A 14,476-nucleotide genomic window follows, 5' to 3' on the forward strand; every position below is an offset into this window, starting at 1 on the left:
ATTGCCCATTTTTGACAATGAATAAAAATTATTGTAGTGTCGCACGTTTTGGTGGCTGTAATTTAATTAAAATGATGTCGCGACGAACCCGCATCACGGTGTGCTGCTCCATGAGGGTTTTCCCGGAATTTCCCCGCGGCCCAAGCTCCACGCAGCACAGGTGACATATGTTGGTCAGTTTGGGAAAGTAACTAATTTAAAAAGGCGGAGAGACCGGGGTTCGGATTCATAAAAATCCCAGCTGGTTTGGGTAGAAGGGATGTCCCGATGAAGAGTCAAAGTCAAACAAGGCACTTGAAAAGTCAGGACTTTTCCCCGAATATTTGCACGAGACTCTGGGAGAACGGAAGTGCGGCAAATACAGCTGGATTTGTTTGGCAAATAGAATCGGAATAACATAGTTTTTCATTCAGCTAATGAAGCCCACTCTTGGCGGCCAGATGGCTGATGACTGAGGGTTGAGGGCCAGGGAAATGTGGAAGATGGGGAGGCGGAGGAGGATGGACACCCAGGAAAAACTTTTGCGGCTTCTGTGCCGTGAGCCTGTGAACCTGTTTGTATTAAAAAAAAAATGAAAAAAGAGAAAGAGCGAAAAAAAAACCCAACTGAAACCATGAATGAACTGCAACTTGGACGGGCATTGTCACTGTCAATATATAGAAATGCACTCAAGGTAACTTCCTACTTGCCTCGGCTCCGATTTCACTCCGACCCGACCGACAGATTATTGCAGCCCCCGCCCCAAACTCCGCAACCCCCAGCCCCTACTCGGCTTAACCGTCCAACCTTGTATTTAGCGGTCAGTCCAAGAAAAAAGAAAAAATAAACCAAACAGAAATAGCAAACAAAATGGCGAACTCGCACAACCTTAAGGGGAAGGATGAAGTCAATGGAGCTCTGGGGTTGCGGTGTGGGAACCATCAATATTGATTGATTGAGCACCAGTGCTCGGGGAGACCCTCAACGGTTGACAATGCAGAGAGGAAAGCCTTCGTTTAACTCGATTTCAGCTGGGCTTGAAATTATTAACTTAAAGAGGGAGAATCTAAAATCTAAGGTAACTTAAAAGTTCATTTTTAATATTCTTCATTATCAATGAAAAGATTATAGTTTCATGGTATTTCTAATGTTTATAAATATTTCTATACAAGCCCCTTTAAATGTTATATTTTCACGAGTCCTTCAGCCATGGAAGCTCCAGAGAATTCCTTTCCAACTAAAAAATCTCTATAAATATAGAAATTTACAACCGTCAGTTGTGCATACTTAGTGTTTTTTACAGGACTCTCCAGTTCCTCCTTAAGATATCTCCCTTGAGACCTCAGATTGATGACAACATTTGTTGGGACAAGTACTAACTAGCGGTTTCACACACACTCAAAGGAGCCCCCCGCCTGCCATCCCAATTAGCGGCTCCCCTCGCCGCCACAGCCCCTCCAGAAAGGCGGAAACAAATTATCGACACCTAAAAACAAAGCAACATCTTGGGGTCTCTTTGGGAATATCCACCAAGAAACGGGGATGGCGGTACCCTCGGCGCAATGGGGAAATATTAATACAAATAATTAATTGTGTTAAGTAAACAATTTTCGTACTAAACGATGGGAGAACGAGGCTCTGGTTAGGGCAGCTATATAGCTTTACTTCCCACAGGTTTTGGGTTTCCGCAATCCAAAAATTGTCTTCGGTGTAATCCAATTCGGGAGCCCGGCGGAGAACGGAGGAGCTCCTTCGGTTCTTACGCTGGCTTGCCGGCCATGTTTGAATACGAGTCGCCAACATGTTTACATAAAACGGACTAGGTTTTCAATTTTATATATTTTTTGGATTCACAAAATTCTGCTGATTGGCCGGAAAACGGTAGCGCGGAATGTGTCGTTTTAGCAGGTAATTGGATCGTCCTAGTCCTCCGCAAACGGTCTGTAGCTGACAATCTGGCGGGCCACAATGTTGAGAATCTCCCGGGCAGCCATGTCCTGCCGCTCGTCCACAATGGCCGTTATTCTGGCACACTCCTTTATGTAGTTCTCCAGCTCCCGCTGGTTCAGAGCTCTCCTCTGTGGCTCCTTGGACTGGAGTGCCTGCAGGCACTGACCCGTCATGTGGGCCAACTGAGATCGGGCGCCGCTAAAGGTCTCGTCGAGGTCGTACAGCTCCAGCGGTGGAGCCGGTGGCTCACTAAAGATTGGAGGAAACGTAGCCAGCTGGAGATTCGGTAGCGGGATCTCAAACTGTGGCTTGATGATCCTCAGTGGCTCGTACTTCACGTGCAACTTCTCATAAGCATCAATGACATCCTTTAGAAGATTGTTGCTCAGCGCACACAGATTCATGTCGAACATTTGCTTGAAGTCGGTGGGCATCTCCGATCCAATGGAGTCTATTAGACAGGCCTTGGGCATATCGGCCAGAAAAGCCAGATCCGTAAAGTGCTTATTGTCGCTAAGCTGTGCAAGAACAGATCATTTAGAATTAATGTATAAAAATAATTGTAGTCCCTTTACACACCTCCACATCATTAAAGTCCAAGTGGGTGTAGTTAATCTCGTCTCCATCGAGTAGCCTTAGCATATACTCCCAAATGGCGTCGTTGGTCTTGTCCTGAAGATATTTATCGTGCCAAATGTAGCCTGAACCTAGAGCCAGGATCTTTCCACCCTTTCCATTGGTATAGTAACCGCACAACGGACGATTGAAGGGATAGACCACAGGGCCTGTGGTCAGAAGGACATTCGCTGGCTCCGAGACGTTCAACGTGGCGCCGTACGGATATTGGAAATGTATCTTGTACTTCTCATCGGTAAAATCATAGTCCACTTTCTCGATATCCAGCTTCAGGAGATGCCGCCACATGGACTCGCATACAACGCCGCCACCCACGATGCACTCTTTGGGATGGAAATTCTTGTAGTAGTGAGGTCGCACCACATTGTCCCCATTGATGAAAATCCCGTACTGCTCCAGAAAGAAGTTCACATTGGTGTTGAACTCCGCCTCCCCACCTTCGCCAAGAAGGACCAGCAAACTGCCGCCTTGCACCTCAACATAATGTTTGAGGACCTCAAATTCGTCCTCCGTGAAGCGGTCCTGGGGTCCTGCCAGCACAAAGACTTTTACCCGGGCCAGTCGCTCCTTTCTGAGTTCTGCATCGTTTCTGCGAGTATGCAAATTATTGAATAGAAACGGTTAAACAGAAACAAAGTCTAGAACATATTGAAACTGCAAGTTGTTTATTATGTATTATGTTTGTTTATTATTTACATTGGTTAAAACCGAGAAGGTTTTAGTTTCCATTAAAAATGAATAGAAAAAAACTTTCATTTTACTTCTCTGAATAACAAGATGGCTTATTATTCCAGAATATTTCCTAAATTCGTGAGTTTAATTTAAAATTAATTATTGGCATACTGACTGTTCCACATTCCAGTTGACCTTGAGCTTGCGGTGCAGCATTTTGTAGTTGTCCAATATTTGAAATCTTTCATTTTTTGATATATCAAAACAGATTACCGGCTTGTTCGACATTTTTCTGCCTGCTTAAGTAAATATATTTTTTGTATTATTTGTTTTGGTTTTTCCTGTTTCCGTTGCCCGGCAACTAAGTGGCGCCCTCTGGCGAGGATTTCCATATTCGCCACTCTACAATTCGATAACGCGTTGTATAGCAAAATATATTTCGGAACAGTAGAAACAACCTGTCATCGATTAGGTAGAAAATACCGACAAATTGATACTAGCTTATTACGGCAAATTTGATAGCTTTTTCTGAATAATTTAATATATTATATTGTCTTGGTAAACAGCTGGAAATTAAATGCAGGCCATTTTAAACTGAATATTGTATTGGTATATTTAATTAATTGAACGTTATTTTGGTATTTTGCAGTACATAAATTATCGATAACTCAGCGGTTCAGCTGGTCACACTTCCTTAAATCTCGGTGTGTGAAAAATTACGAAAGAATTTTTGGTGTTCACTTTTAAGACCGACCGAAATTTTCGCAAAACGAACAATGGCATCGATCTGTGGACGCATGGCGCTTCGTGCCGCCGCACGCCAGAATGTTGCATACACGCCCGTGCGCTTCTGCAAAAGTAAGTGTGCCAAAACCAGGAGGGAAATCGCAGTGGAGCCGATTACAAACCGTCACGTTCACCAACGTTGGCTGTCCAATTGGCGGCGACTGAAGGCTGGAATTGCATAATTTTGAAGTGCCTGCAGGGAAATATGAATCCTCCTGCTCGGGAGCGTCTGAGCAGCTGCAATTTTGGCGCAGGAAAAAGTCGATGTTGTGAAGAGTGCGAGGTTATGTAATAACTATGCGCAGGGAAATGTGTGCCGTGCAACTGAGAGGGGGGGAGCGGAGCGGCAGAGCTGCGGAGTTAGCACCTCCATGGGGCCTCGCCGAGATTCACAGCCTATGATGATGACCCAACCCATGACGCAGCTCCTGACGTTTGGGGCGTCTGCTGTTTATGTAACCTGCTTGCCAATTGCCCAGCTGATGGCCCCCTGGCTTATCAATTTAAAAGCTAACTTCCTCATCTCTCCTTCGTTTTGCAGTGATGAACGATCCATTGGAGCACGCCACCGGTATCGAGAAGCGCGAGCTGCTGCTGAAGGCCGCCGGCAACGATAATCCCTTCGACATGAAGGTCTTCAAGAGGGGTGCCGGCACCAAGGAGAACCCCAACCTGATTCCATCAGCCTTCGATGCCCGTATTGTGGGCTGCATCTGTGAGTAGTCCTCGAAAGCCTCTGCGGTCAAGATAAAAGTACAAGATGTACCAGTGACAGTGAACGCCCCGTGGTTTTGTTTGTTGTGATATGTGTAAATGAAAATAGTTAATTTCAACACCATTGTGTTTAAGACTCTCGTCATCAGTGCTATTATTTCGACCCGAAATTCTATACAGCTTACCTTAAAACATAATTTAATATAATCTCCTTCATCCACAGGCGAAGAGGATCAGACCTACGTGCAATGGATGTGGCTGCAGAAGGGCAACCAGAAGCGTTGTGAGTGCGGCCACTGGTTCAAGCTGGTGGAGAAGGCAGCTGTTTAAAGTTATTATTAATTAATTCAATAAACCAATTAATAACAAACAACAACAACAACCACTACTAAGCTAAAAGTCAACCAATTTAGCTGTCCAAATAAACAAACATCAACCCAAAAAACAAAGAAAACGGGCGGCCGTATCTTCCATTTTTAGTTATGTCCTTATTTTCCACCGCAACAACTGCGGCGTGCTGGATGCTTAATTATACACGATACGTTTAAAATAAAGGCAACAAAGTGATTTCGAACTAATGCTACAACAACTATGAGTTCTTTGGGCCAATCCAAAACCGAAGGAAAAGCCTGTCCAAAAAATCGCAGTGGGTTTTAGGTTCACTTGAGATGAGATGATAAAACTACAATTGTTAAAAAATAGTTTCTTGGATCGCAGTAGGCCTCTTTTAACAAAGTCAGGCATTGTCAAATCCTCTAGAATCAGTCTTGCTTCATATATCTCATTGGGACACTATATTTTCATTGACAAAAACCAACAAAATATCTACCGGTATAAAAAAAAGATGTCATATTATATATCGCGCCTGCTGAAGGCGCAAGCCGCTTCCAAGCGGCTTATATCTAATTTGACCCAGCGCGAGGGCAAGCTCAAGTCCTTGTGGCGTCAACTTGGATTGCAGCAAAAGGGAGGATCAACTGCTACCAAACCGCGTGCCATATCCACTTCGCAGGTGCAAAAGTCGGGTAAGTGAGGGGTTGCAGAATACCAAAGATCTCTAGTTAAGCGCCCGTTCCCATCAATCAGTGTTGATTGATGACGATGAACTGGCGACAGGCATCCAGAAGCGCGAAATGGAGCTGGTCAAACAAGGCTGTGACGATCCCTGGGGCTTTAGGCAGATCATTAAGCGTGGCACTGGGAGAGAGAACGATCCAACTGTGATTCCCTCTGCATTCGACGCTCGTCTCGTCGGCTGCCTTTGCCTGGACGACCGTCAACCAAAGTGGATGTGGATCGAGAAGGACGAGGGTCCAAAGCGGTGCGAATGTGGACATTTCTTCGTGCTGAAGAACGTATCACCGGTCTACTAGATGTATCACACATAGAGCGCTGTACAAAGACATAGAACAAGCATCACTGTCACTCGACATACACTGGGACTCTACGATTGTTCCAAGTCACAATAGGGATTAAAAACATTGCATGATATTATCAAAACAAACGCTTACATGTAATTGGCAGTCTAACAACTATCTTAGCGTATATCCCGTTAGCAGGTACCCACTGTTTCCGCTCATGTTCACTTCCGGATGGGTGCGGTTCGGCAGGATTTGGTAGGTGCGCATCCAGTTTGAGGTAAGATGCAGCCCCGTCACCTTGCCGGAGGTCTTCAACTCCATGTACGTCTCCTGGAGCAGCTCCTTACAGGTGCTGAATACCACCACGGGTCGCGAGGGCTTGACGAGGGGCAGCAGGGCTTGCAAGATGCTGGACGGATGCTCCTTGGAGGCCACCACAAGGCTATCAAATTTGTTGTGCATTAGAGCAGTAGCTCGCTTGTTCTCCAAATGCCATCGTGGAGGGCCCCTATTTCCTGGAAAAAATACACAAGTTAGATTATTTCATTTTTAACAAATCTCCAAATTCAGAATCCCACAAACCTTCTCCTTTGCCACCTTTAACCTCGTCCAACTTGGGTTTCTTAGTACTCGGTTCGATCGCCTCCGGCTGATCTTCAGTGGGCGTCTCCGGCTGAATGCTTTGCTCCACAGGTTCTGTAGACTCTGTGACAGGATGGTTCGATTCTATCGCTTCACCTCCCTGGTAGAATTCTCTCAAAACCGAGTACAAATTTACAGACACACATCTGAGCTGCTGTTCCAGGGGAAGCTTCAGGGCCAAAAGTGCCTGCTTTTGTGGCACATTGCCAGGATGCATGTGCACCAGGTTGCCCTCCGTCCCCGCTCCAATGGAGTTCAGCATAGCGGCTGGCAGCAGGCCATTGGTGCCGCTCTCGTACAGCAGATAGCTCCCAAATCCGCAGACACCCGAGTAGGAGATGATCTGAGAGAGCGTGTCCACCCGAATGCCCATAATCTTCTCTGCATCTTGCCGGTAGAAGATGTCCACCATCAGTCGGATCGTTGGCTGCCGGATCTGGACAAACTCGAAGTACTTCTTCTCCTTCTTACGCAGGTACTTCTCCTGGGAGTACTCAGTGCGGGCGTGGAAGGTTTTCGAGTTCTCCACCAGCTTCTCAATGATCTTGCTGGACTCGTTGCACTCCTCGCGCAGTTGCTCGATGTCCGCTGACTTGAGGGTCTGTGCTTCTCCGTTGTCGCAGATATCGCGGTTATCCGCTCCACTGCTGGAGATCCCCAGGGCCTCCCGCGTGCTATTGAGCTCCGTTTCGCTGCACAGCTCCAGCGTATGTTGTCGCTGGGCTCCGCGCTTGCCGGCCTTCGTCTCCTTGACGCTCATCTTGAACGTGGACCCATAAGGCTGGTCCAGAAGCGACTTCAACTCCAGTGTCTCCTTGCCCAGAGTGGCTGTGGTGTCCAAGCTGCCGAATTTCTGCAGTTTGGTGTACTTCTGGCGCTGGATGACGATGTAGTCGCCCAACTGAATGCTGGGAGAGACCGTTTCAGTGGCCATTGTCGTCGATTTCAGTAATTAATATTGTAAACAACGTGTTTTTATTACAAAAACCAAAAGCCGCGAGGAAGACAAATTCAGTGTTGGAAAACGATCCATTACACCCTCACAAAGAGTATTATTATTTTAAGTAAATATTTTACATTCAATAATATATATATTATAATTACATTTAAAGTTTTACATTAAAAGCTTTGCTTTTTTTTATATTTTAACGATCGGCAGCTATATAATATATTTGTCCGATTTTTATCCAATTCAAAACGATATTCTGAAAAAAATACAAAATGCGTATAACTCAAACCTGATGAAAATATGAGAAAAATAATAAAATTATATTTTTTAATTGTATTAATTATTCGATCGTTACAATGAAATTTAAAACTACATTTAGAGAAAATACAAAATATTTATATTTATATTTTTAATTATATGAAATTCGGTTGAAAACTGGAAAAGTAATAATTTTTTTGTGAAAATTCCAATCTAATTGTTCCAATGGCAGCTTTATGCTGTATTATATACAAATATAATAGGGTTATACTTAGTATTGATTATATTTTTTGTATAAAAAAGAAAATAATTGTATAAAATATCACTTTAAAATAATTAATGCATTTTATTTTCTACATGAGAATTCAAAATGTATCTGAAAACGTGTAAAATTGGTTTCTAACTGTGTAAAATGTAAAATGTTAAGTAACAGCGTGTGACCACAGAAAAAATATCGAAAAGTATAACAATAAAAATAGCAAAAAATATAACAATAAATATAGTTGATAATATATACTATATATATGTCTTTTTTTATAACCTTTGATTCTGTTGTAATCACGTCCGCGCAGTTCTTCGCCAGTGCAGCTTCTAATCTACCACGTGACGCTAATCCCGGTCGAGACCCGCATGGAGGGAAAATCCGCATGCCGAGTACCTGAAATTGGAGCCCCACGCCGCAGCTGAAATCAAACCTTGCCGCCCTCCTACCGGTTTGGCGTCCCCGCGCCAAGTAGCGAGAATAACTGACCGCGCAAGTTTTCGGATTTCAAGCATACGCCCCAATTACTGCTGTCGCCCGCATAACCAGAACCTGAAAGACATCCGAACCAGGCCCACAGCTGCATAACCATGAGGGACACGAAGTCGGAAAAGTCGCCGTTCATCAGCGGGCAGCCGGCCCCAGTGACGCTGAATCCTTCGTGGGAGTCCAAGCTGCCGCCGCACGACTCCAATGGCAAGGGATCCCTTGCGGGGTCGGTGATAGCCAAGCTCGGCCTGCCGGCGCCGAAGGACAAGTATCTCATCGTGTTTTTCATCTTCATGCTGCATGGCCTGGGTACACTGATGCCATGGAACATGTTCATTACCGCCAAGTCGTACTTCGAGGACTTTAAATTCGGGGCCAACAACACAGTGCCTACGGAGATGAACTATCGGACCAACTTCATGCAGAACATGGGCTTTGCCTCGCAGATTCCCAACGTACTGTTCAACTGGCTCAACATCTTCGTCAACTTTGGTGGGGACCTGACCCACCGGATTGTGTACAGCATCATCATCGAGATGGTCATCCTGGTGGTGACAATCGTGCTGGCCATGGTGGACTCGTCCGAGTGGCCGGGCCTCTTCTTCTGGATCACTATGGTGTCCATCGTCCTACTCAACATATGCAACGGCATCTACCAGAACACCATCTATGGCATTGTGGCCTCGCTGCCGATTAAGTACACTGGTGCCGTGGTGCTGGGCTCAAACATCTGTGGCTGCTTCACCACTGTGATGTCCATTCTGTGCGCCATGATATTCGACTCTAAGCGCACCGCTGCCATCTACTACTTTGTGGCCGCCATCCTGGTGCTGCTGGCCTGCTTTGATTCCTACTTCGCTTTGCCGCTGAACAAGTTCTTCCGGCATTACGAAACCATCAGCCAAAACTGTGAAAAGAAGACGGACTCCAAGCAGCAGCTGAATGTGCCCTACTGGGCGATCTTCAAGAAGGCCTCGCCGCAGCTGTTCAACATCTTCTTCACGTTCTTTGTGTCGCTGTCCGTGTTCCCGGCCATCCAGTCCAGTATACATCGATCGGATCCCGACTTCATCGTAAGCAATAACTATTACGTGTTGATCACGTGCTTCCTCACGTTCAACGTGTGCGCCATGCTAGGTAGCCTGACCACATCCTGGGTAAAGTGGCCTGGTCCAAAGTTCCTTTGGGTACCCGTGGTGCTGCGAGTGGTATTCATCCCTCTGTTCGTGTTCTGCAACTATGCCCCACCAGACACCACTCGTTCCTTGGCGGTGTACATCGACAACGATTGGATTTACTGGGGCATCGGCATCCTGATGGCTTACAGCTCCGGATATCTCAGCTCCCTGGGCATGATGTATGCCCCACAGACCGTGCATACCAAGTACCAGACAACTGCTGGTATGTACGCAGCTGCCATGCTGATTACGGGCATCTTCTCCGGAGTTATGTTCTCGTATCTGGGGCCCTGGTTGGTGGTATAGTCCGGTTGCATGTCACCACTAAGCAAGAAATACATAAAGAAGTCAAACAGTACAAAAAAGTACTATCACAAAAACGGCTGAGCCTGGAACCCCAGTGCACCCGAACGAAATGTCTTGAACCCCAGAGTGCCTTCGGCTTTTTCGAGTTCGAAGCATTCGTTCGAAACTTTCAAAACTTTCGAAGGAATGCTTTGAACTCGAAAAAGCCAAAGGCACTCTGGGGTTCTAAACATTTCGTTCGGGTGCACTGGGGTTCCAGGCTCAGCCGTTTTTCTCATAGTACTTTCTTGTACTGTTTGACTTCCCTATGTATTTCTAGCTTAGTAATGTCACTAACACTCTTTCTCATATTATTGGGTATACCACATTATTTATTGTGCTACCCAAGGGATAGAGTTCCAAATAAGGGCATTATTCCCATTTTTCATTGTTCATTTTTCGACATTATACTAATACACATTGAATTTATATTTTATTGGTTTCGTTTTAACCAATCATTTTTGACAAACGTTTCATTTAATAAAGTTTTCAATTCTTATTTTAATAACATGAACTGCATTTATAAATTTAATCAACAAAATACCTCTTAACCATAAGAAAAAAGTGCCGACAAAAGAGAAAAAAAAACTGTGTATTGTCTGACAATTGGGTCCTAATTGATATACATATATCAATTAGACAGGGGTCTAACAAGTCAATGGAATATTTGGTTCGCTTTTATCACAGCTTCATCCTCGATCTGAATCATCGTGTTTACAGATCTGGCACAAATGTGGACACAAAACAAAATAAATATTTAGTCCCGTGCAGCCTCATTAACTGCAAGCCGAATATATTTCGGAAAAATAATAATGGTGGACTAAGTTTGGAGTAGTCGAAACTTTAAATACACTGTTTAAGATTAGGTAGGGTTTTAATCAAAATGTTTTAAATCAAAATTAAAGTCCTTGCACAGTTCTATAATTCGTTAGCAATTCTTTTAAGGGGATATATTTTTTACATTTTACAATTTAAATTATATCTTTGCTCAAAATAAGTTGTTATATAAAGATATGTCCTTCTGTTTGTTGAAAATATTTTATAGCTTCTATAGATCGTCTTGCCAAATTTAAAGATAAACAAATTTGTTTATAATAGCAAGGGTATCAAAAGATTGGTTTGCCAAAAATGGAAAATTGATATTTTCTGTCTGGCGTTCTAGTATTTACAAAATCATTGCATCGAATTTAAAATTAAGGTTTATATTAATTTTTAAAGAATTTTTTGGCCTATAAAAAGTATATATATATGTATATAAATCAAATCTAAAAATTAGACAAAATTAAAATTTATATTAAATAAAGAACTGGACGAATTGTGGCCTTTAAAAGCGGACAATAATCGGACAGGCGTGTGGTTTTCCCACGGTAATTCATCACTTAACGTTCACATAGAATTCATTTTTATGGATTACTTTAAATAACGTTTCTTTTAAAAAGCTGTATACCCTCGGTTAAGTGTAAAATAAACAGTTATTCTGCGCAACTTTCCAACAACTGTTACAATATACTTTAGTTTAAACAAGACGCCAAAAAAATATAGGTAAACAAGAGATACCAGTCCAAACAACGCTATCTGCGACCGCACATAATTACCCTAGGGAGAAGCTACTAGCTAGCAGATAAATATATCAGTTCCACTGGTTGTCAGTTGGGTGACAACAATAGCTATTTATGTACATGTCCAGGGGGCAAACTAGGAGCATAATCTCAAGGTGAGCTCTTATCAGCGCTCTGCGCGTTCGACAAGAAATACATAATCTTAAGCAGCTCACTGAACTTTGGCGATTCCCTTGGCTGGCGCTTCTCAAGGCCGGCGATCTGCTCGAGGGCCACCTCAACGTCCACCACATTGCAGAGGATCGATTGCAGACGCTTAGGGAACTTGCCTGCATATCCTTCCACCCGCTTGCGTGTCGTCTCTAGCATGTCCAGTTGATCCTTTGGGCTCACCTTGTGATAGCTGACCACCAGCGTTGTCAGCTGGGGCAAGCTATCGGCCAGCGGAAATCCATAATCCTGGGCATCGGATAGTCCCAGGCGCTCCAAGCGTTTACTGCCTTCCGCCTGCAGAATGGTCGCCTCAACGGGATGCCGGTTGCAGGTAAGATCCAGGTGCTTGAGCGGCAGGCGTTCCAGCAGCTCGGCCAGGTAGGATAGCTCTACGGAGCATTCAGGAGCCACCAACGACTCCAGTTTGGTCAGACTCACGATGTGCTTTCCGGTGATATAGGCACTGGAAACGCTCAAGCTGCGCAGCTGGCTGCAGCTCTTGGCAATCGTGTTTATCATACTGTTGTTCATACTCTCGTCCGCGATGCACAGCTCCCGCAGGTTGCTGTAGTCCCGGCGCAGGTAGAAGGCCAGTTCCGGTCTCATGAGGTGGCGACCCAGGTACGTGTCGAAGGCCTTCTTGTGCACGTTCCAAATGTACAGCTCCTCCATTGCCGCACTGGTTAGCTCAAAGAAGAAGACGTAATCCTCCTTGCTCAGGGGCTCCAGCATGGAATCGGATACGGACACCTTCCGGTACCGGGGTTTTCGCCACACAATCAGGCAGAGCAGCTCCTGGAACCTCGGCGCTAGCCGGGCCATCTTTATCTGTTCCACGAGGGGCAGGAACTCGAGTATGTAACACACACAGTCATCGTTAAGTGCTTCCATGGGTAAAATTAATAAGTATTTGTAAATTATTGTAACGTAAATATGTTTTCTTTTTTTTGCTATGTAATTAGTGTGACCCGACGTGGGTCGACAAAAAATACCGTTGAAACTAGGCACACTGGTCGTTAGAAGAAAACCATGTGGCAACGCTTGAAATCGATGTTTCAAAAAGACCGTTACATAAAATATGCGCTTAGCGGGTACTTTAATTCTATAATTGTAACAAATATTTACAATTAGTAAAAGTAAGAAGTAAGATTCATATATGAGAAGAGCATTAACGCTTAAATTATTAAAAAATAGGAATATCACAGCAACATATAATTATCATTGATAGATAAGATAAAAAAATAGAAAAGTTGTTGCATAGTATATCGTGGATTATGACAAGATTATAGTTAAAAGATATATTGCCTGGTAGAGAAACATTAATAAAATATTTATCCATTCAATAATTAGAACTAACTTGTTTTATTTCTAACCTGATTAATTATTTTAAATCTCAAAAAGGTCAAATATAAATATATACATTCCATTATCTTAATCGATGATCCGATCCCAGCAGCACTGCATTAAGCTGCCTTGAAAATCATTCCATTGACAGTCCCTGCCTGCCTGCCTGCCGTCCAAAAAACAGAATGGAAAAGTTTCAGGACAAACCCCGCGGCCCGTTTCCTCTTGCATGCGTATCAATTAACATTTTGAGTGGGTTTCCATGTTGAACTGTCACTTTTATACGCATCATGCGGCATCGAACGCTCCCTCTCTATGCTATGTGGAGCCGAAAACCCCAAACCCAATTCCAATTCTCGACTGTCTGTTCGCTCCAGCCATGGCACAGGGCTCACATGATTTGTGCGTGACCATGCGAAATGTAAATTATTTATGTATTGTGCGTCCGTACATAAAGCATTATCCTGCGACTGTATTGAGTCCTATTCCGCTCTGACAGACGACAGGCTCCTCCGGAGTATGAATCGCCGTCTCAGCCTCGTCGTATTCACAATAGCACAGAAATAGCCAACATGTTGGAGGAACCCTTGTCAAGACATCGGACAGCAATTGATTGGCATTAGCGGCCTCGGACTTGCCTTCTTCGAGTGTGTCCTGAATAACATATCGGGGCAAAAAGAAATAAAATTAAAGCAAAAACTTAAAATTTACATTTCAGCTATGGTAGGTGCCATAAATTGGTATCGATGCTGCTGAATTAGGTCACTGAACCCACACATCATGTGTGCCGTAAGCTGACACCTCCCTTGATTACGTACCAAATCACACACTTTATTGTATATTTGAATATATAATTTTGTAAATTGTACCTTTTACCTTTCTGCATTTAACTTAAAAATGATTAATTTATAAAAAGCAAATCTATATTTAGCCCATGGGCCACATATTTACTTAATAAGTAGATAGATAATACTTATATTACATCCATAGCCTTTAATATTATGCTCCTCTAATATTAAAGCTTAATTATACAGAATTTATAAATATTAAATCACACTTTCCTTTACTATTTTGTTAATTAAAGCTAAAACTTTAATCCAGTTCAGAAAATACGCTGCTTGTTTGATGGCCCAAATCCT

The 14,476-nt window shown here is 43.7% G+C and overlaps 6 protein-coding genes across 6 annotated transcripts; 3 read left to right on the forward strand and 3 right to left on the reverse strand.

Moving 5' to 3' along the window:
* Positions 1-1,799: 1,799 nt before the first annotated feature.
* Positions 1,800-3,893, reverse strand: IFT52 (intraflagellar transport 52). Its single transcript, XM_020949210.2, has 3 exons — positions 3,413-3,893; positions 2,509-3,154; positions 1,800-2,447 (listed from the first exon to the last, which is right to left on the reverse strand). The coding sequence occupies exons 1-3, from the start codon at positions 3,523-3,525 to the stop codon at positions 1,902-1,904; spliced, it is 1,305 nt and encodes a 434-aa protein (XP_020804869.2). The 5' UTR covers positions 3,526-3,893; the 3' UTR covers positions 1,800-1,901.
* A 34-nt stretch (positions 3,894-3,927) lies between these two features.
* On the forward strand, positions 3,928-5,315 carry COX5B (Cytochrome c oxidase subunit 5B). The gene is made up of 3 exons (XM_020949213.2): positions 3,928-4,095; positions 4,565-4,738; positions 4,961-5,315. The coding sequence occupies exons 1-3, from the start codon at positions 4,014-4,016 to the stop codon at positions 5,065-5,067; spliced, it is 363 nt and encodes a 120-aa protein (XP_020804872.1). The 5' UTR covers positions 3,928-4,013; the 3' UTR covers positions 5,068-5,315.
* Positions 5,316-5,410: 95 nt separating this feature from the next.
* COX5BL (Cytochrome c oxidase subunit 5B-like) lies at positions 5,411-6,241 on the forward strand. Its single transcript, XM_020949212.2, has 2 exons — positions 5,411-5,762; positions 5,824-6,241. Exons 1-2 carry the CDS (start codon positions 5,411-5,413, stop codon positions 6,108-6,110), a joined length of 639 nt encoding a protein of 212 aa, XP_020804871.2. The 3' UTR covers positions 6,111-6,241.
* Trmt6 (tRNA methyltransferase 6 non-catalytic subunit) lies at positions 6,210-7,797 on the reverse strand. Its single transcript, XM_020949211.2, has 2 exons — positions 6,681-7,797; positions 6,210-6,613 (listed from the first exon to the last, which is right to left on the reverse strand). Exons 1-2 carry the CDS (start codon positions 7,672-7,674, stop codon positions 6,270-6,272), a joined length of 1,338 nt encoding a protein of 445 aa, XP_020804870.2. The 5' UTR covers positions 7,675-7,797; the 3' UTR covers positions 6,210-6,269.
* Positions 7,798-8,424: 627 nt separating this feature from the next.
* Positions 8,425-10,212, forward strand: Ent2 (Equilibrative nucleoside transporter 2). Its single transcript, XM_020949205.2, has one exon. The coding sequence runs from the start codon at positions 8,800-8,802 to the stop codon at positions 10,180-10,182; it is 1,383 nt and encodes a 460-aa protein (XP_020804864.2). The 5' UTR covers positions 8,425-8,799; the 3' UTR covers positions 10,183-10,212.
* A 434-nt stretch (positions 10,213-10,646) lies between these two features.
* On the reverse strand, positions 10,647-12,979 carry LOC110181460 (uncharacterized). The gene has a single exon (XM_020949207.2). The coding sequence runs from the start codon at positions 12,882-12,884 to the stop codon at positions 11,931-11,933; it is 954 nt and encodes a 317-aa protein (XP_020804866.1). The 5' UTR covers positions 12,885-12,979; the 3' UTR covers positions 10,647-11,930.
* Between the last annotated feature and the right edge of the window lie 1,497 nt (positions 12,980-14,476).

The sequence above is a fragment of the Drosophila serrata genome, unplaced genomic scaffold (assembly GCF_035046125.1).
Source record: "Drosophila serrata isolate PLE 108 unplaced genomic scaffold, ASM3504612v1 contig_302, whole genome shotgun sequence".
NCBI lineage: Eukaryota > Metazoa > Arthropoda > Insecta > Diptera > Drosophilidae > Drosophila > Drosophila serrata.